The 23098-nt window shown below is 37.8% G+C and overlaps 1 protein-coding gene across 1 annotated transcript in view; it reads right to left on the reverse strand.

Moving 5' to 3' along the window:
- tprg1 (tumor protein p63 regulated 1) overlaps nucleotides 1-23098 on the reverse strand; it is a 49036-nt gene that overhangs the window by 16923 nt on the left and 9015 nt on the right. Inside the window, exon 4 of the mRNA XM_038304058.1 lies at nucleotides 21554-21730. Coding sequence (XP_038159986.1) covers nucleotides 21554-21730 — 177 coding nt within the window. The remainder of the gene's footprint in view (nucleotides 1-21553; nucleotides 21731-23098) is intronic.

The following is a 23098-nucleotide window of genomic DNA, read 5'->3' on the forward strand; positions in this document are numbered from 1 at the left end:
AACTTTTTTTTTTTTTTTTTTATCATCATCTCAGCCGCTCACAGCCGCAGGAGTACGAGCTGTGTAGGCCCCGGCGTGGCTCTCCTCCGAGGAATCTTCGGAAAATATATATATATTTTCAGTTCTGGGCAGTTTCCCACGTAGTTCTAACAATTGAGATGAAAATGCTGAGGGGCCAGAAACTTCAAAGTAATAACTCAGGTTAAAGCAGGAAACGGGGGCGGCGGCGGCGGTGGGGGGGCATTTATTAATTTTTGTTATATTCATTTTGGTCACTTTTCTGGTCACTTTAGTTTATTCTTTGTTGGTATTTAATAACATTACTCAGGTCTCTTAAGTTATTTTTCTTTAAAACAATTCTGTTATGGTTAAAAAAGTTGGTTAAATAAAGATTTAATTCGAAGTCTGTGTTTGTGTTTTTTATTAAAATTAAATCATTTAGCAATATTATAAAAAGTCCAGGCAGAGCTGCACATAAAATATGGTTTTAAAACTTTTTCAATAATTATCGATATCGATCAATATGCATTTTTTTTTATCGATAAGCTTTTTTTCTATATCGCCCAGCCCTAATTGAGCATCAAGGCCTGCAGTGTGAACATAGCCAAAGACTAGGGTAATTAGCAGATTGGGAGCAGGTGTGAACAGAGGAAGCAAGAAGGGAGCTAGAAAAAAAGGAGACTGGCACAAGAGGGCAAACAAGAAATATCTAAGAATGCAAATACAATCAAAAATAACTAAAACACAAAAATGGAAATAAGACCAATGAAAACTCAGAGATAAAAGTTGAACAGAACCAAAACCATGACAATATTTGGATCATGGCTCACCCTTAGATATGGCTTTGCTACTTTTCTTCTACAGATGCCAACTGTTGTTTCCATTACAAATGTGCGCCTAACTTTGCCAATGTAGTGCTAATGTCAAAAATAAAACCATTTTACCCTTACGATGTTTTTACTCAGTAAGAAATACCATTAACAGATGTAAATAAATTTGTTTATAAAAAAATCAAACATCTTTTTCTGTAGTAAGGTCTCATTTTTAGATCATGCGAGACTGATGTGATGTGGAAAAAGGGTTTTCATTACAGTTTTCCAAAATGTACCAATGTCGATACTGGCAAAAAACAGCCACTCTCTTTCTAGCATAAAACATATTGAAATAAAACAAAAACCTTTTTTCATTATTGATGAGTTTCCTTTATGCTGTGTTCACACAGAACACGTTTCATGTGTCAAAGAAGTGCCCAAAACCTAAACCGCAGGTATCAGATTGTAAAAATGTAAATATTTCACTGGTACGTTCTGACATTTTACGGTTATGTAGGTATAAGTTCTGTTGGTCTGGTTGACTATGATTTTTGTCTGTTTTTTGTTCCAGGAAATATTTTAGTGATCAAAGCACTCATTTTCCTTCTACATGAAAAACTAACATGATCCTGGCTTTTCATTTAAACTTTAGTGAATTGTAACTTCTTTATATATATCCTTATTTTTGATGGGTTTTATGCAGACAGCTCTGCAGGAGGAGAGATCACGGCTTGGATGCAGACAGCTCCTAAATCAGCTTCTCTGATTGGTTGATTTTGCCACATTGAGCTGCAAAAGTTCAGATTTTCCAACTCCAGCATCTGGCTGTTTAGACACACATAAGGCGTGTCAGTGCTTCAAGGAGTGGTGCTCTAGGAGGTGAAAACATGGCGCACGAAGTCTTGACTTCCGTCCACATTAGACTGAACACAGAATTTAGCAGAATTATTTTGGAAATTCAATTGCACAAGTTGATAGTCCATAAAAACACAGCTAGATAATTTGCAGTCTTGTCTGTTGTTGAATTTATTTAGACCAGGGTGCGATGTTTTGCTTTTTTATCTTTTAGCCTACTTCATGTTGTCATTTTTTGTTTCTTCTGATATGAGAGTAATCAGGCTTAAGTCAAACCAATGAAACTACACAAAAATGTTGCTAATCAAACAGATATTTCTTTGTACAAGTGGTTAAGAGATTTTTTGTTTGCTTACACATAAATTAAATCCTCATTAGTTAAAAACTGCATTGTGAGATGACTGTTCATTTTCGTCAAAAGCCAAGACCTGCTTAATGTTTGAAACTTTTAAGGGTGACAAAAAAAATAAAAAACAAAGTTGGGAACATCTCTAAGGGAAAAAGGGATTTTGCAAAGCACTGAATGTAGAGTTTTTTTGCGAGCAGAGAAACTTAAATAGCAACAAAAAAAAAACCTGAAAGAGAGGAATGGCTTTCAGGAGATTATATTAAATAAATATAAACATTTTTACTAAGCTCAATGACTAATAAATTAGTAGAAATAAAGTATTTCTGGATGCTGAACAACTGAACAGCTTGCTTAAGTTTGTGGTCTGAGCCTTTGTGGCATAAATATTTTAGATTGCTGACAAAGACAAATAAAAATGAGAATGAAAGCCATTTCTCAATGCCGTTATGAGGTTCTTTATGATCTGTCATTCTTCTTACAACATGCCTTGTGCAACAGTTCCCTTCCTGCCAACCAGAATTAAACACCTGAGGCTGTTGATATGTCACGACGGCAGGGAGGGGCTGAAATCCTAATGCAATCATCATGCCCTGTATTCACAATGCTGCTGCCGCTGAACATTTTGTGCCCCCTCACCTCCCCCCCAGAGCAAATATAATGCGGGGAGAATAGGAAGGAAGGCTGACAAAACCTAAAACAAAATAAAAAAGGCAGCACAAAAGCAAAGTTGTGCATGAAAGACCGATTGTGTTTCAGCAAAAGCGGTGGAGGATGGCGGAGTTACGTTTGTACACACTGTCCTTTTGTAGGAGTGTACAGCCATTTCTTTCCAATCAATGGGAATATATATATATAAAAAAAAGCTTTGCTGAATTCCAGAGGTAAGCTATCCCTAAGAGAGGGACCGGCCCAAACAGGTAGAGCAGGGCTGGGCTTTTCAGCCAGAGGCTTTACTACCTTCCCCTGTTTATGTGGCAGAACTGAGGTTAGGACTTTCACTGCACCTTGGCTGTATACAGTCACTGATATCGTATATGGCCAGGTTACAGAACCCACATCCAAATGGGACCAAATGCATAAAATCTATCACTAACCTTTCCAATAACACTGTTTTACTAGCAAAGCAAACATTCTGTATTTAAATCTTGGGGTTAAAGGAGGAAAAGTGGCTTCCTGGTCTTTGCAGGCATTAAGCCTCATAAGTCAACATAAAAGATAAATATCAAGCAGGTTCCAGATTTTATGGCAGGTTTCCAACGCGGTTTTAAAAGCTCAAAAACAAATCTGATCCGATTGCTCAACAGCACCTGCAGGTTTGTCAACCATCCACACATTCAAGATGTGAAAGGCTGAAAAGAAGAAGAAAGGTGGGGAGGAACTGGAAAAACAAAGGAAAGGGTAAGGTCTGTTTACATTATTCATGACATAGCTGCTTATGCATCCCATGAAGCCTTAAACTTGTGACCATGCTACTGCAGAAAAGAAACCATAATACTATGGCTGCAGGCTGTTGGCAATTATTACCATCATGGGAAAAAGCAGAGTACAGAAGCTCTGCAGTTTGGACGTATGCCTCATGCATGCAGAGCTGCATGTCATTATACTGAACTCAAAAAGTCAGAGGATGAAGAGAAAGCAATTAGGACAAGAACACAAAAAAACAGAACGTTGTTGGTTTGTTAGCAGGATCAATTGAAAACCTACAAAAGGGTTTTTCCGTTTGTTTTTCTTTTTAACCAGAGGTGCACCTCATGCCAAGGAACAATCCATTAAAATCTGGTAATGATCCAGATCATGTGTGAGTTAAAGCTATAGGTGTAAGTTACAATATGGGGCAAAATTAGCTTCTTGGCAGAAGTCTGAGCTCTGGGTGCTTTTCTAGTTAAGTTTTACTGAGAAAAGCTTGTTTCATATATAGAAAATGTGAGATTTGGAGGTTTCTTCCTGTTAAAAGGGAGTTTTTCCTCTCCACTGTCGCTACAAGCATGCTTAGTGTGAGGGATTGTATTTGAGTCAATGAGACGATGCAATCAACTGGTTTTCCTTAGATAGAAAACTTTGTATCAATTTGACTGTATGATCTGGTTGAACTGTAAAGTGCCTTGAGATGACATGTGTTGTGAATTTGGCGCTATATAAATAAACTGAATTGAATTAGATAATAAACATAATAATCATCTACTCCCTTCCACTAATCCGTTATACAGGAAAAAAGTTCAAGAATGTATTGAAATAGTGTGTTTCTATGCAACAGAAAAGCTGTTGAGTTACATTTTAATCAGTTGAAAACATACCTTTCAATGGAAGCTTTCCTCCGTTTCTGTTTTCATGGACTTCTTTGTCCTTACTAACGTCTGTGTACACAGAATGATTCCAACACCTACCTATCCTGATCAGCATTGTTCATCTGCTGGGTTGCCCATGTTAGCAGATAAGACATGAGCCAAATATGAAGGAAAAAAAGTAAGTCAAAGTAAAGATATGGTTTAATATCAGAGATCTTGTTCACAGGGAAAACAATAAAACAAAGGTTTGAAGACCTGACTGAATGGAGTCACCTTTGGAAAAAGTCATAAATCCACCAAGTTATTTATATGTGCATTTCCTCATATGTAGTTGATCCAATAAAAAGATAAGATCATTAAGAGCAAAACAAAAATATTTTGGCTTCACCGTTAAGAAAATTTAATTTAAAAAAAAACATATTGCCTGGCTTTTCTCCCCCCACAGTTGACCCAGTTTAACCAGTAGAGCCAGCCCTGGAGTTATGATTCCATCTTTGTATCAGTTAGGAGGTTTCATATACAAGTTAAGTGCAATAATGTTTTCCCATATGGACATTTACTAATATTGTGTAGGTGCAAAGAAGAAGACATGCAGCATTGCACATTCTTCCCCATTAAACTAACATTGCCCACGGACTAACATTCCTGGAAAGATTGAAGCCTGATTCAGCTCCAAGGGAATTAAAGAAGAAAAACATTGTGGATTCAGTCAGTGAATTTATTTACCTTTGCCCAGATACGTGAATTAAAAACTGCTCTGAAAGTATAATAGAAACTTCAGGAAGTTTCTGTTGCTGGTTTATTTTGTGACGATTTATTTTATTTGTACAGAGTCTGTTGCAAACCTGCACAATGTGTAGAATTACCTTGTTAACATGATCCGTAAACAGTACCACTCGGAACAAAATAAAACATGTGCAAGCACATACCCCCCTTTGTACTATACCAGTTTTGGTTTCATATTGAAACAAGGAAGTATCATCATAAAATAAATAAAGATTTAATATAATTTTATTTATGGCTTTTATTTTATCTGCTGAAGTATGGGCGGGCCAACAGTGAACCTATTGGCCATGCTTGAAGTGTCTGAGACGTGGACATGCTGGTTTTAACTCATACAACAAATTTTTTTTTGCTTTTCTTTTGCATGTGCAATAATTGGGAATATTGTGGGGTAATTACAAAGATTGCTTTGCTATTGTTTAGATGTGCACACTGGTTCAGTGGCACCTCATTTAAATGAGGGGACTGAGTGTTATACTGGCAGTTTGAGATTGGCATTAAAAGAAAGATGAGGTTCTAAGCCATAAAGTTGGAGGTAATCGTGGAGAATAAATACTTTAAAAATAATAACATTTAAAGTTGATATTTTTGTGCACTTGACATTGGTAGCCTATCTCAAAGGGCTAGGAACAAAGTAAAAAACAAAAAACAAAAAAAACATGAAAATAACTACAGGTGCTGGTCATAAAATTAGAATATCATGAAAAAGTAGATTGATTTCAGTAATTCCATTTAAAAAGTGAAACTTGTATATTATATTCATACATTACATACAAACTCATATATTTCAGATGTTTATTTTGTTTAATTTTGATGATTACAAATGACAACAAATGAAAATCTCAAATTCATCATATCAGAAAATTAGAAAATTGTGAAAAGGTTCAAAATTGATGGCCCCTGGTGCCACACTCTAATCAGCTAATTAACTCAAACCACCTGCAAAAGCCTTTAAATGGTCTTTCAGTCTAGTTCTATAGGCTACACAATCATGGGGAAGACTGCTGACTTGACAGTTGTCCAAAAGACGACCATCGACACCTTGCACAAGGAGGGCAAGACACAAAAGGTCATCGCTAAAGAGGCTGGCTGTTCACAGAGCTCAGTGTCCAAGCACATTAATAGAGAGGCGAAGGGAAGGAAAAGATGTGGTCGAAAAAAGTGTACAAGCAAGAGAGATAACCGCACCCTGGAGAGGATTGTGAAACAAAACCCATTCAAAAATGTGGGGGAGATTCACAAAGAGTGGACTGCAGCTGGAGTGAGTGCTTCAAGAACCACCACACACAGACGTATGAAAGACATGGGTTTCTGCTGTCGCATTCCTTGTGTCAAGCCACTCTTGAACCACAGACAGCGTCAGAAGCGTCTTGCCTGGGCTAAAGAGAAACAGGACTGGACTGCTGGTGAGTGGTCCAAAGTCATGTTCTCTGATGAAAGTAAATTTTGCATTTCCTTTGGAAATCAAGGTCCCAGAGTCTGGAGGAAAAGAAGAGAGGCACTTCATCCACGTTGCTTGAAGTCCAGTGTAAAGTTTCCACAGTCAGTGATGGTTTGGGGTGCCATGTCATCTGCTGGTGTTGGTCCATTGTGTTTTCTGAGGTCCAGGGTCAACGCAGCCACATACCAGGAAGTTTTAGAGCACTTCATGCTTCCTGCAGCTGACCAACTTTTTGGAGATGCAGATTTCATTTTCCAACAGGACTTGGCACCTGCACACAGTGCCAAAGCTACCAGTACCTGGTTGAAGGACCATGGTATCCCTGTTCTTAATTGGCCAGCAAACTCTCCTGACCTTAACCCCATAGAAAATCTATGAAGAGGAAGATGCAATACACCAGACCCAACAATTCAGAAGAGCTAAAAGCCACTATTAGAGCAACCTGGGCTATCATAACACCTGAGCAGTGCCACAGACTGATCGACTCCATGCCACGCCGCATTGCTGCAGTAATACAGGCCAAAGGAGGCCCAACTAAATACTGAGTGCTGTACATGCTCATACTTTTCATGTTCATACTTTTCAGTTGGCCAACATTTCTATAAATCCTTTGTTTTTATTGGTCTTCAGTAATATTCTAATTTTCTGATATGATGAATTTGAGATTTTCATTTGTTGTCATTTGTAATCATCAAAATTAAACAAAATAAACATCTGAAATATATGAGTTTGTATGTAATGTATGAATATAATATACAAGTTTCACTTTTTAAATGGAATTACTGAAATCAATCTACTTTTTCATGATATTCTAATTTTATGACCAGCACCTGTACAGTATAGAAAAAATGTGTGTTGTGCCGATGCCATTTTTTGGCCCCGATACAGAAACCAGATACCTGGCTGTGCAGTATTGGCTAATACCGATATCATACAGATACCATCTGTTTGAAACTGATGTGTGTGTATATATGAAGAACTGCATACTACCTGGATGTAAAATAATTGCCATCATGGCTTTGACAAGCTGCTGCCTACCTTTGTGAAGCAGGAAAAAGACTAATACAAAGTGAATCCAGTAGAACTTTTTATTGCCTACCAGGAATGGGTGACAATAGTTGAAGAAACTTTTGGCTCTCAAAATGGTATCGGTGCCCTATTTGTTGGTACTCGCCGATACAGATACCACCATTTTAGTGCTGGATCGGGGCCACGCCCGATACTGGTATCGGTATCAGTGCAACACTAAAAAAAATCAGATCTAAAACAACAGGAAAGCGTCTGTGTCTGCTGGCTGGACCCCTCATCCCATCCAGAGAGAGCCCCAGTCAGATTTAGAGTCATTATACTCTGAGCATCTGGATTTATCTGCAACAGCTACTCTCAGCCGCCTGACCAGATATAGGGCAAAACGAGGTAGGTCCATAATAAAATAATAAAATAAATTCCTTATTATAAAATTTATTAGAACATATTGTATTTAGGTGTATTCTCTCTATTTAATAAAAATGCCACAGTCATTTTTTCATGTTGTGCTTTAACTGTATAAAGATGTTCTGCAGTGAACAATGCTTTATGGGGAGGTGTTGGCCTACTGATTAGAGCAGTGCGCTTGTGCTCTGAGAGGGTTGCAAGTACCGATTTGATCCCCACAACCTGCACTCTGGCACCCTGAGCAACACCCTTAAACCTACACTGTTCCACGGGCGCCACACAGTGGCAGCCCACTGCTCCCAAAAGGGGATGAGTTAAATGCAGAGAATTATTTTCTCCATTGTGAGATCAATAAAGTTCAATTTCTATTTCAATGTCTGCTTAAGCATCAGATACTGGATAAATGTAAATGTGTTCCATAAGGTTTTCACTAAAAAAAAGCTCCATGTGAAGGTGTGACTTTGTGAAAATAACATTCGATTTATAACAGTTTATTGGTTTGATATTTAGGTATTGGTTACAGAAAAACCCATGGTGATTTATAGTAACGTTTTCACAAAGTTAGATACAGATTTAAACAAAGTGAGAAGTTCAGACAGTTTTGCTTAGACAGAATTCTGGTTAGCCAGCTAGTTTTACATCTAAACTTTTAGGATACTTAAAATAGGTAGAATGGAGAACCAATGCAAACATGAGACAAAAATGCTTGGATGACATCTGAAGCAAATTCAGAAGTATGAATAATTGTTTGAATAAAGTATGTGCACTGCTGAGGATACACGTCTACACAGGCTTTAGTTAATTAACATTCTTCAAAAAGTTTTTGACATCAAAATAATAGTTAATTGCACAAGGTGCACAATATTGGAGGTTTTGGCCGATATTTTTTTTGGTAACTCAGTTGATACCAATATTTGTCCCCCTGGACCTACTTACAGACACTACGTTTTTTATTTGTCCGGTACAGTTATTGCACTTCCAGTTTGATTATATCTTCTGGAACTTTCAGGAAAATCCACAAAACAATATTTTTTCTTCATAATTATATAATAATGATAAGTTACTATTTGTTATTGAGCCATTTAAACAAACAGTTGACTTCTTCTTCAATCAAGAATTGGGTAGCAAAAGGTGGATAACGAGGGATTTTCTTTTTAAAGAAATAAACCAGTTGAAGTTTAAACTACCTCAATTGAGGAGTTCATGATAGAGCAGATTTAGAGACAAAGAATGTTTTTTTCTTTGAAATGTAAAATGTATAAAAATAATTCACATTTTTTGTTGAACAGTTTAGTTATCCTTTTTGCTCCAGGTCTCAGTGTTTACTCCCAACACTTAAATTACCAAAACAGTCAACAAATTCTTTAAAAAATTAATTATTCTGATTAAGCTTTTCAGCTCTAATGATTGTATCTTTTTTTCGTGTTTATCAAAACTTCACAGTACAAAAAAAAAACAAAATGTAATTGTTGATTTGTGAAATGAAATTATTTTGGTTATTATTTTTATTTCTTTATTCACGTGCATCTGTCGCCCTATTAAAGATACCCACACCACATTGCTGGACAAGTTATCTTGATGTTATTGAACATCCATCTTGTTTTTCTGGCCAAAGAGTTTAATTAAAGTCATTTTCTCCAGAGTGCATTTGGCCTGTCTCTAAGGGCTCCTACAGTCGCTCTAAGCCTTACTGTGTAAAACTCTTGATTAAGGGCAGTGACACTGGTGTTTCAGCATCTTACAGTTTATGACAGACGTCATTTTAACATCCTAACCAGTTTTCTTTCATCTGAAGGTGACAGTTTGGATCTTCCTTCAGGCCTTGGCACAGCCCAGTAGCATGCAACTTTAATTTGAAGCTGCTGTATTTAAAGAAAAGGCTCTAGAAGGCTTAAAGGCTGGTTATACTATAGCAGCAGTGTGTTGCAGTGAGCTTGTCGCAGATATTTTTGATTTATACCCAATATTTAAGTGTGGTCTGCGCTATGTTATTCCACGCCACAACGCAAGAGGGACAATCACGAACAAGCTGTGGGTCTAAATACAGCCGAGGTGGTGAGGAAGTGCGGCAAGATTATGCGACAACGGAGGGACATGAGGGTGAAAAAGAGCGGGGATCCAGGGGATCTTCACGAGTCGTATCCGCGTTAACTGCAACACACACGCAGGCGACCTGGTTTCCGAGTATAAATCAGCCTTTAGTCAGTGGTTTATTGAAGGGGGGCAGAGTCATTGGAGCCTCAGAAAATAAGAAATAAATATATACAAACAAAAAATGTATTTCTAATCATTATTATTAACTATAACTTATGATTACATATCATTTTAATACTAAAACTTTGTTTAACCTCCAGGCTCTTGGTATGTAAGAAAGGACTATCCCACCTTGGCTGACAGCCCACTGAATGGTCTTGTCCCTTTTGCAATAATATAATAGAGTCTGACTTTTCAACTTTAAAGGTACTCAAATCATAAAGTACTGTACATCTGCATGTGAAAAGTGAGGTTTGATTTTTGTTCTTATCAATAGTTTGTTGATAACTGTTGAAAAGTTTGTCATTTATTGGAAATATAATACAAAGTTAAAAGCATGCAGGTTAATATTCTTAAATTTCTTAAATTCTTTGCAAATTTGTAGCTTAGTCTGGTGGTTTACAAATGCACCTTAAAAAAACTTTAAAAATGTAGTTTGTATAAGTTGAAAAGGTTTCCTAAATACTCCTATTGCTCAGAAATGATTTCTCTCATCCAAATCCTTTTACTGCAGGCTAGAAGGATCTACCAGCTACAATCAATCATGAGAGCCAACAAATAAACGGATCTTCCTGAATGATTTCCGTGAATGCATGTGCGTGTTAAAGCTTGGATAAATAATAGACTTCTGCTGTTTTCACAATCGTTTGCAGCTAAATTATGTATTTTCTTTCCAGCACCGCTTCACATTAAACACTACCTTTGCCTCAAGAGTCCAAGATGTTCAAAGTAACTTCAGAAAAGTAAAGAATTCATCATTTCCTGTTTATGTGGCTGAGATCACATACCTAACAGAGGGCTTGGCTCCATCATACTCTACCATGCGTCACCACATAATGCAATTCAAACAGAAGGAACTGCATTGCAACAGCTGGATCTTTGTTAAGACTGCTGTGGATGTCAATATGTTGAAGTTTGCACTGACTCACCGCCCTCTACTGTTTAAACAAATTAGCTGCTTTGGTGGGTGAAAGGTGTGTTCACAATTGAACTACCTGCACATTTTAGACCTTTTACCTGCCTTTCTTACAGCTTCTGCTGAAGCAATCACCGCTGAAGCTCCACACCTGACTGTTTCAGACAGAAATAAAATTAAAAAACTTGATGGTTCCCTCATAATGACTTTGTCTAGACAGTTTGGAAAGAAGCCTAAAAAAATATACCTATACAGATGCTTAATAATGAGTCCTTTTTTTGTTAATTTGCGCACTTGGAGGATATATGAAGGGGAAAAAAATGTCTGCAGGGTAAAGACTGGAAACAACGGAGGTAAAAAAGCATTGTTTCTTTACTCAGTGAGTAAAAGACAAGAAAATAAAACACAATGGGGAAAAAATGGGAGGGTTGTGGTTGTTTCAAGGACTGAGCTCTGGCGTTCGACAAAAAGATAAGAGAGTAACTAAATAAGTGTATGATTAGAAATTGGTTGACTCGTTTTATTTGACAGATCTGGAAACATCTGCTTCAGCAAACACAGAGGAGGCGTTCGACAGCAGCAGAACATGGTTAAATCCCGCTCCGCAAGGAAAGCAAACAGCTGCAGAGAGGAATGAATGTGATGTGGCGCCCTCCTGCATTAACCCTCGTCTACCGAGGGTGTACACTGACATCATGTGGTCAGATGACGATCATCAACACAATGAATTAGCCTGAATTAGTCTGATGAAGACTTGGCATTGAATGTTAATGTCCCAAAAAAATAGATAAATAAATACAGTTAAAAAATCTAAGAGAGCAAAAGATGTGGATAAATGAATAACTCCACAGCCGGAGGAGCTTGCTGGTATTTTTGGACTCTCATTTATAACAGGCTAATATCACAACAGTGTGGGAGTACATCATGATCAGATTTACAGCATCAGGCTGGTAAAAGTTATAAAACCATCTCTAAACACTTCAGATGTCATCTATCAACACTAATAAAACATGGCCTGCAGCACCATGCTAAAGTATTTATACCCCTTTAACTTTTGGTCTTTATTGCATTTTACCAAATCACAACCATAAACATGAGTATTTCTCAGTGGGAGTCCATCTGAAATACCAACAAAATGCAGCACATGATTGTAGAGAGACGGGGAAAAAAATTTCACAAGTAAAAACCGGAAAAAAAAGGTCAACCGAACGCCTTTAGATGTCATTAAATCAGTGAAAACTGCACAGGCAGCCTTTTAAAGATGGCCAGATGGAAACCAAACCAACTAAAACTACAAAACCGGCCAGAGATTGAATGACACTGCCTGTGTCATTTAGTATGGGAGCAAAATTGTTGCAAAATTAACAGCAAATGTGTGTGGAGATTTGTGTGTTTGTATCTAGATTTGTGTGTGTGCAGTGGGATTTGAAAATGTGTGAGATTTGTTTGTCTGTATCTGCAAATGTGTAAACAACTTGTATGCAATTCATTTGGAAATGTTTAAAAAATCCACAAATCTGTATTCAGGTCTACAAATACGTGTTAAGATTCATAAATGTGTAAATCGGTCTGTAAATACAGAGTCACTTACAGGTCCCTCTCTTAATATTAGCATATTGTGATAAAGTTCATTATTTTCCAAAATGTAATGATAAAACTTGAACATTCATATTTTTTAGATTCATTGCACACTAACTGAAATATTTCAGGTCTTTTATTGTCTTAATACAGATGATTTTAGCATACAGCTCATGAAAACCCAAAATTCCTATCTCACAAAATTAGCATATCATGAAAAAGGTCTCTAAACAAGCTATGCACCAAATCATCTTACTCAACAAATGAACTCTAAACACCTGTAAAAGATTCCTGAGGCTTTTAAAACTCCCAGCCTGTATCATCACTCAAAACCCCAATCATGGGTAAGACTGCAGATCTGCACCCTCAAGCAAGAAGTTGTGACACAGAAACATATTTCTGAACCAATAGATTGTTCCCAGAGTGCTGCATCAAGGGTGGTGACCAGATCAAGAAGAGGTGACCGGAACCCTGAGGACGATTGTGAAGAAGGGCCGATTCCAGACCTTGGGGAACCTGCGGAAGCAGTGGACTGAGTCTGGAGTAGAAACATCCAGAGCCACCGTACACAGGCGTGTGCAGGAAATGGGCTACAGCTGCCGCATTCCCCAGGTCAAGCCATTTATGAACCAGAAACAGTGACAGAGGTACCTGACCTGGGCTACAGAGAAGCAGCACTGGACTGTTACTCAGTTTCAGTTATTTGGAAATCAAGGTGCCAGAGTCTGGAGGAAGACTGAGGAGAAGGAAATGCCAAAATGCCAGAAGTCCGGTGTCAAGTCCCACTGTGTTCTATCAAGGGCAGGGTCAATGCAGTTAGCTATCAGCAGATTTTGGAGCACTTCATGCTTCCATCTGCTGAAAATCTTTATGGAGATGAAGATTTCATTTTTCAGCACGACCTGGCACCTGCTCACAATGCCAAAACTACTGATAAATAGTTTACTGACCATGGTGCTCAATTGGCCTGCCAACTCTCCTGACCTGAACACCATAGAGAACCTGTGGGATATAGTGAAGAGAAAGTTGAGAGACGCAAGACCCAACACTGGATGAGCTAAAGATTGTTTTGTTTTATTTGGCAAAATGTTCATTTGATTTGTGTTTATCTGACTGTGTTAATTATTATTCCCGCACTAGAGGAAAAAAGTCAGAATTTATTATTATCTAGAGACTATTAATAACAGGAGGTGAAATGCAGCTCCAGATGAGCCGAGCATGTGGTGACCTCACAAGTACGCTCCTGTTCCAATTGACCCATATTTATGCTGCATGCTCACGTTCTCACCAAGTCCAGAACATACTTGGTGAGGACACTAGTCCTTACTCGCGTTCTTATGAATTGAGAAACGGCAAGTGACTTCAGACTCTCCTCCTGTAGATTCGACCGATGCAGTAAATTCTAACCAACCAATGGGCAGAAGTTGACCCTCTAAGACACACCCCTCAAAATTTGCATAATGAGGCAGAAATGCATACAGAAATGTAAAAAATATATACCGGTATATTTTTTTTTAAACTTTCCTAAACTTTAAAGATCAGAGATCTACAGAAGTTAAATGTCTGGCAAAATTAGGGAAAGAGTTTTCAGCTGAACAATTTGTTTTTTCTTCATGATTTCTAATCATTTCATGTTTTTACTGTTGGATCAAGCAGGCAAGGAGGTGATAATTACCACATGGTAGTAAACTCAATAACGACATGTTTTTAAGCTGCTATTTATAAAATAATGACAAACTTTAGTTCAATAAGGGTTTAAATACGAATCTGATGCTCAGATTTATTTCTCAGTTACAGTCATTACATGTTATTGCTAAAAAATGACCAGAGTCCTTTTAAATGACTCTCCTCAAGTCTGCTGTCTACTAGCTACATTTTCCTAAAAACCTAACCTATAAATTATAGTTGGGTTTTCCAACTATAATTTTTCCCTCTGGAAAAATCAGGAACAACTTTTCTAAATGGTTACTAATTTAAGGAAACCATTTAGTATTATTTTACCAAATAAAGTTGAATTTATTTCTTGGATTTGCATCTGAATGCATATAATTGGTTTTGAACCCGTTTGAACACATTCCAATTGCTCTAAATTAGTTTAAAAGCTAATCTGACCTCAATCCAAACTCTTCAAGACAAAAAAAAAGTTCTAAATCCAGGATCCAATGGTTTTAAGATATTTTAATGTACTTTTACTTAAGTTTTTGTGGTTTAGTAAAGTGTTTTTTTCCAGAGTTGAATTATTTTTGTTGATAGAATCTTATATTTTCAATTAAATTAGTTGTGAATTTATTCCATATGTGTGCAGAGTAAACTGACTGATTTGAGCTCGATTCACGCTCTCATTTGTTGTTCAGCGCTGGTTCTCAGAACATATGACATACCAGATTTATTAAAAACCATAATCTAAAATCCATCTGTGACCATTGAAGAATATTTGACCTGGTTTTATATCATGCATTTTACATAACATTACATAAAATCCAGATAAAATGAAGAGGAGATCGTGTTTCCCATGATGTGTAGGACACAGAGGTGTACGAGTGTGTATAACATATGAGGGCTGGTACTGACTGCTGATAACAGATCCACAGCCCTGGCTCAGTCACAATCCTGACCAAATCAAAACAAAAGAGGACCTGGGTCACTTCCCTTTAGTATGAAAAGCCCTATTCAAAAATAACTATGATGGCGCCTGCATGACCCAGATGCTTTGTGCAGATCAGTCAAACCAACACTGTAGGTCTCTTTAAATTTCTCAACACCACATTTTCTAGACTCTCATTACTCAGCCTGAGCCAAATAAACAACTTACAAAAAGATCTCTAGTTATTGAGTTTTTATTTATTTACTGCATTGTTAATGCATTATTTCCTCAGCTGACCTTTCATGTTTCACGACAGATTTGTTTTAATGAAGTGCAGACAAACTTTTGTGGGATGTTAGAGCAGCACCACGGATTGCTTTTTATATACACATCAGCATGATTTCAGATCCACGACGAAGACAAAAAAACGACGCGCTTCCTGAGGGACGGAGAAGAAGAAATGTGAGAAAGAAAAAGGAGCTAAAAGAGAAGAAAGACAGCGGGAATGTTTGAGGCTCAAGTCTTTGCTATTTGAAACTGTGTCTTTACAGCTGGACTCCCGGTTGGCTTTCACAGTCGTTTTATGTATAATTCAGCGCAATGTGCAGAGATAAACCCTCCAATAAAGGCCGCGCTCTCTAAGCTCTTCACAGCACATTACGTTTTATTCATCAAATTAGTTTTAGTTGGTTTGGTATCCCTCGGGCCGTCTTTAAAAGGTTTACATGAAAGGAGGACATTAATTTTTGCCACTAATCAGTCCACTAATCAGTGAAGTGACAGCTCCAAGTGACAGCGATGCACTCCTTAGTCGTGGAAAAGGGAAAACTCGCCTTTTCCATCCCCCTCTGTCAGGCATGTTCACATTCCTGTTATCCCTGTTCGCTCCCTGCACCAATCAAAAGAAAGTTACACTTTTCATTACATCCTCAGATATTTATTTTAAAATGATCCCTCTTTTTGATACAAGAATAAAGCAAACTACAAACCATAGTAAGTAGGTCAAAAATGTGAGCAAGCATGCTTCGGCTGCAAGGAATACTGATTAATCACGAGGAATAAGGACATTTCCTCACAGGGAATTTTAGCTTTTGTGAAACTAATTAGTGCACAGAGCTCATAATTAGGGCTAATATTTGTAATCCTCCAAGCTGAGTTCTTTTTAAGGTTCTGAATTGCTAACCAACTCCCTGAAAAGAGGTCGTTTTAAGTACCGTAATAAAGCCAAACAGCGACCTGGTCTCCACTTCCAACCACAAGTCAGTATTTAATTCTTAATAAATTCATCTAAAGTTGCTTGATCTTATCGATCAACTAAATACTAAGTGATTAGGGTGCATTTTTAAACAACCAGAGATTTCTCTTGTATCAAGAGGATATTTCCATAAAATGATGGGCTCAATATTTCTTTTTACACAATGATGAATTAAAAACAAATAATTACATCATTTCATTTTCATTTATTGTACCAATTATATTTAAATACTGACAGAAATGCGTCAGTACATATTATTGAACTTATTTATAAAAATATATATGAATTAATAAAAAGATAAAAAAAATAGGTGAAACAGTTATGGATTTTAATTTATGAGATGTTAAAACTATTATTAAAAAACAGTGTATGTCCCTCTAACACGTCAGACTATTTGCTAATCCGCTTCAATGAAGTCAACTAGCTGTAATACAGCTCTCTGCTTTTAGTCTAATCCTTCATTCAGCAGTGGAAACACTTTCTACTGCTAGTAGCGCCTTTAAACAGGTGGTTCTGATTGTTCTCAGAGAAATGTTAAATCTTTGCTTCATGTAGTGCATTTACACAAAAACTAGCAAAGGACAAACTTTGAAAACCACCAATCCAGTGTATAGCTGTACCATTTAAAGGCAACTTAAGGTACATTGTGTTATGATTACAAGGATTTACTGACATTAATGTAATATATTACCTGCAGGTATGTTATTTATAATCACCTATGAACTGAAAGTCACAGTCTTTATGTTTACCTTGCCTCAGAAATTGCCATTTTCTAATCACATGGAAGTGGGTTCCCATTTGTGGAGGCAGACATTTTTTTTCGCTACGGCAGCACAGAGCTGACAAACTAGTGACCGTAGAGATCACCATTACGCTCAAATGATACTGCAGCAAGTGAGGCTTATATACAATCCTACACAGACTAATACAATAACATTAATAAAATACTATTTATAAAATTATCTATGTAACTTTCTTACACCAGCCAGGATTGGCAACCACTCAGTCATTAAAGATGACCGATTTCAAGCGCAGGTTGTTGCGTTTTTTTGGTTTTTTTTTATGAATGCTCCATAGCTGGGAAGAGCCAGCCAGCTATGCCGCCCTCTGTGGCTAAGAAACCATAGCAGCAGAGGTGGCAGATAATCACTACTAGCTCAGCAAGAGAGCTGAGGAGCACAGCGGAAACTCAGAGGCCTGTCAGGAAACAGCGCTGATGGCTTGGAAGAGGCAACAGCAGGCCCGGGCTAACTAGATGCTAACCATGGAGGATCGAAGCACAACGGCGGAAGATCTAATTAGTCTGCTGGGCAGAGAGAGGTGCGAAGGTGGGGTAGAGTGGCTGCGGCTTACCATTATTTTAAGGAAAGCTGTTAATATCATTAATATTTCTAACAATTAGGAGAACGGTGTGACATCATATGAGTGGCCAGGGTGACAGATCAGAAAGAGACAATGGTAGGCCAAGGCTAGCATCTAAAGGCTAACTGCAGGAGATGGAAAGAGGGCCGCTGAGGATCAGAGGAGCCTGCAGCCAAAATGAGTAGCAGAGCGGGATTAAAGACGAAAGGCACCAAAATTGGAGTGTGTCCTGTTAAACCATTACTAGACTTTAGAAAAGCAAGACATTGATGGTCTACAGTAAATATATTTTCACTCCATGTATTTGACACAAATACTGTCATACTAAAGGAAACACAGGGGTATACACAGATATATAAACTAAAAATCTAATCATGGAGAAATGTGTCATCTTAAACTAAACACAAACCAATTTGACCCAGTTTATAATACATCGCAGCCAACTTCAGTGTGTATTTGCAGTTAGTACAATTTTTTTGGTGTAAGGAACCCCAGGGGACACAGTCTGTGTTTTGGGCTACTTTGCTCCTTCAGTTCATGGACAAATTGTCCTGATGTCCTTCTCCAGTGTTGCTGAATAAAAGCAATAATAACTCCAGATGGAAGCTGCAGAGAGAGAGAGCAGCATGACCAGGTTTTTGTTTTTAAACAAGGCCAATTTAGCTTTGTATGCCTATTAGTAAATGTGGTCATCTTTATCTGAGATTCAAAACATTTATGTTTTATAGTAGAAGTGTAAAACTCGAGGGCTGAGGGACAAATTTTCAGGATCCTTAGGAGAGATAAAGGCATACATCATGAGTGTAAGTTTGATCAATACTCAATATATCCGGATACAATACTAATGTGGCATTGCATCAATACTAAATACATGTGATTTAAATATTGTTGCTATTGTTAATTCAAGATTTCTAGATTATGTGCACATTAAAATACTAATACCTAAAAATTACCTAAAAATATTTTTAAAAATACATTTGTAGCATTTATTAGCACACTTATCTGACTAATACAATCTGTGAATCTGTTAAAGAATGTTAAATTTTGGCATTGAAAAAGGTCAGCTTTTCAAGTTGATGAATATTTCTTTATGCTTTTAATATTTTGGCATCTTTTATTCCCAGCATCTGATATTTTTCTGGGCATCGATATCAAGTTTTAAATAATAGTCTTGTGACAAACCTCAGACTAATACCCCATTTACACTACCCTTGAAAAACCGTGCCGAGACCGGTCCGAGCTCAGTAACTGAGATAACTTATCGTGTGTAAATGGAAAGCAAACTGAACTGAACAGAGCTAGACACAACCGAACCGAGCTAACTGCAGACCAGTTCCAGAGATGGGCTCGGCTTGGTTTTTCCCTGACTCTGTTCTCTGATTAGAAGAGCGCATGAGCAGAACGCGCCATCTCCATCTGGCTGCACATCCCGATTCACACTCCATTCCAGTAGTTGGCGGTAATGCCCCTCCGGAAGTTGCTTGCCAACCAACACAAAACAGAAGAAGAACAACTATAAACAACAATCGAAATCTTCTCCACGCAAAATTTTAAATAATGGTTGCCGTCTTCGCCTGACCCTCCGCAAACACCGAATTACAGCAATAATAATCAAGCATAACTTTCTGAATGTGACGGGCGCCGCCATTTTCATTTGCTTGATTCCCTCCTTCATCTTCTTCTTCTTGTGTTTTATGGTGGTTGGCCAACAACTTTTGGTGCATTACCGCCACCAACAGCTTGATTTCCTCCTTCAATACTGGCAGTAATACCGCAGATCATCACTAGGAGGCGAAAAGTCGAGGAACCGAGATAGCGTGATGTTTAAACGGTCGTCCTGGTTAACTGGTTAACTGATCCGAGCTCAGACCGGTCTCGGCATGGATCGGTTTTTCAAGGGTAGTGTAAATAGGGTATAAAATTGCTAAATGGAAGTTATAACACTAGAGCAAACAAAATGAGGAAGTCAAACGTTCAATTAATACAGATAACAGCCCTTTTGAAGACTTGATCATGCTAAATTGAGTTTGACACCGCTGCTTTACAGAAAAGAAAGCAGAATAGAAAATAATAAAATAGAATGAAATAGACTGAGCTTTTTTTTTCCACAGTGGGGAAATGAAGTTGTGACAGTTGCAAAACAACCAAACAGAAGAAAGTTTTAAGGTATATCAGAAAAACCCATGGTAGGTCTAATATTAACACATTGGTTTACACCACACAGATAAGGCTTAATAACGTGAATTAACACATAGGGCCGGATTTATCAAGCTCCAATTTTGCGTGCAGTAATTTGCGCTCGCAAACTGGAATTTTGCGCGAGGGGCTGAACCATGGTTTGCGGGTGATTTAACAAGAGTGATTGCGTAACTGGTGGCAGGTGCAAAACTGTTGGAGACGCCCTATTTAAATGATGGTTTTGCGCGTTTTGTGGTTTGCGGCAAAGTAGTTTGTAGTCTGTACAAACTAGTGCATTAAGAAATTTAAATCTTACAGTGACCCCCAACAAAAAAAATAAATAAGTAAATATATATATATATATATATATATATATATATATATATATATATATATATATATATATATATATATATATATTTACTTATTTATTTTTTTTGTTGGGGGTCACTGTAAGATTTAAATATATATATATATATATATATATATATATATATATATATATATTTATAAATTGGCAACCTTTATTCCCTAAGGTGGTATGTGCTGCAGTAAAAAAAAAAAAAAAAAACAACAAAAAAAACAGGTGTTTTGTATTGGCCTGTGACTGTGGATGAGATCCCCGCAGCATTTGGCACGTTGCTCCACAGGCGCAGGGGGAGAACCCCGACCCCGTCGGACAGCACTTCTGAAAAAACGAGATTGGGAGATCCCAGCTCTCGCTGCAACCGTAAGCTGGAATGACCCAGATGCAAAAAAGTGCAACGTTGCAAGGAGTTTTGTGATATCTGGTATTGCGTGGGTACTCCTTGTGGCTGGCTCCAAATCCATTCGGAGTTCCCCCAACAGCTCCAAAATGGCAATGCTGGATAAACGATATGTTTTGATGATCGTTTCCTCGTTCATTGCAAAAATATTCACACGGAGTGAAAAAATGCGTTCTCTGCGACTCCTTGCTTTATTTCCATGTCTCCTTCTTGCGACAATAACCGCTGCCATGTGTGCGCAATTACGCATACAGACCATTTGCACCTTCTTTTGAAACGTGTTAAATATAGAGTCAGATACCGTTAGCAAGATTGCGTTTAGGTTTGATAAATCAATTTGCGAGTGCTAAATTAATATATTTACATGTTCTCCTCCCACAAGACGCACTTTTGCGTGTAAACGCCCCATATTGCATATTCATTGCAGAAAAAGTACTAAATGGATCAGAGGCGCTATTTAGCACGTTTTAAAGACCAAATGCTTTTAGTACGCTGTTGATAGATCAGTTTGTAAATTTTTTAGCGTGCGCAGTGAAATAGCTCACGTTTTAATACACGCAAACCTTTGATAGATCCGGCCCATAATGTAAAACGTTAAACTCTACAGCAGAGGAGAAACTAGAAGAAACATGTTTGGGGAAAAAAAATTCTTATAGCCCTGAATACATAAACTATGCAGTTGTATGAGAGGAGGGACTTACTTTAGTAGCGAGTGCTTTGGGAAACTGAAGGTACCGTGGGAGATTCGGTCGATAAAGTTCAGCTGGATCCTCTGGATCTGCTCACAGCAAAGCAGCACGAAGTCATACTTGAAGATCAGAAGGGTTTTGTCTGTAATGATGACGAGGCGCTCCTTTTCATTGTTCCAGTGATCAACCCTGAAACAGCATCAATGTTAGTGAAACAGAATTTCAACCCATATCAGAGGCCAGATTGTTTCTGAATGTTCTAGAAACCTTTGAGATTTGGTCAGCATCACCTTGGGAAAACAATCTTACAAAGGAACTCAAACTCCTAATGGAAACAACTTTATTGAGCTGCTTTTAAGTCTGAATTTTAGATTAAACCTGATTTCTGACATGTAAAGCATGTCAAAAATCAAATCCAACAATGCTAAATCACACCTTATTCCAGAACTAAACTATCAGGAACACACTATGGCCGCTAAATTACACCAACAAATGGAAAAAAAAAATGTTGCTTGTGACCTAAGAAGGCATGCTGCAAGTAATCTACGAAGATTGCAGATGCAAAAGTCGGGACGTGCAAACTGGCTCTGTTCCACTCTATTTAAATAAGCCAAAAAAGAAAAATCAACTACAACACCTAACATCAGACAGTCTGTGTGTAGTTCATGATTATTACATTTCCAAGACCATCATCTTTGGAAATCAACTGTAAAGAAACAGAAATCTACTAAATAACAGCTTGGAATAGATGTATAACGTCATCTTAGTGTTTTCTATCATGCAACGCATGCAGCTGCCTGACGATCAGCAGACAAACATGTTATATTTAGAAGATCAATGGCTTGATACCAGGGTTTTTTCCATCTTGGTCCTAAAGGCACACTGCCTTGCATGTTTTAGATGTTTCCCTGCTTTTACACACCTGATTTCAACTGATGGCTGCTTAACAGGCTTTGCTCCGCTGCAATCATCTGGATAAGGTGCGTTAAAGCTGAAAAACATCTCAAATATGCAGGACAATGCGCCTTGAGGAGCAAGGTTGAAAAATCACTGCACTGGGTTCACTAAAAATGACCCATCCAAACTCATGGAGCCAGAGATGTGCTGAAAAATAGAAAGGAAGTAATCGCTCCCAAATGTGGATCAATACAGTATTAAAGGGCCAATATCATCTAAAATCAACTTCTCTGAGCTTTAACGGAAAAGTCCGGTCACATTACGAATTCAAACTTCTGACGGTACTTTAAATTGGAAATTATTACATACTTTTCAATAAAGGATAAGTGTTTTTAATCAAGAGTAATTTTCATTTGAATGTGCTTTACTGGAGGCATCCATGTTTGTCAAAGAGCACTACTGCCACCTACTGGTGACGTCACAGTGCGGTATCGGCTGTTTTGCAAGTCCCTGTACTGTATCTGGTATTTGTCACAACGCGCTATTACCCATGATGGCGATGACCAGTGCAGTATGCGAAGCAGAGAGTAACAGATTAATGATGTGTTTTTTTCTCTGGCCAGAAGTTCGATGACAAATCCTCCCTTCTTCAAGTAGGAA

Source organism: Cyprinodon tularosa, unplaced genomic scaffold, assembly GCF_016077235.1.
Source record: "Cyprinodon tularosa strain WSP-4 unplaced genomic scaffold, ASM1607723v1 ctg114, whole genome shotgun sequence".
Taxonomy (NCBI): domain Eukaryota; kingdom Metazoa; phylum Chordata; class Actinopteri; order Cyprinodontiformes; family Cyprinodontidae; genus Cyprinodon; species Cyprinodon tularosa.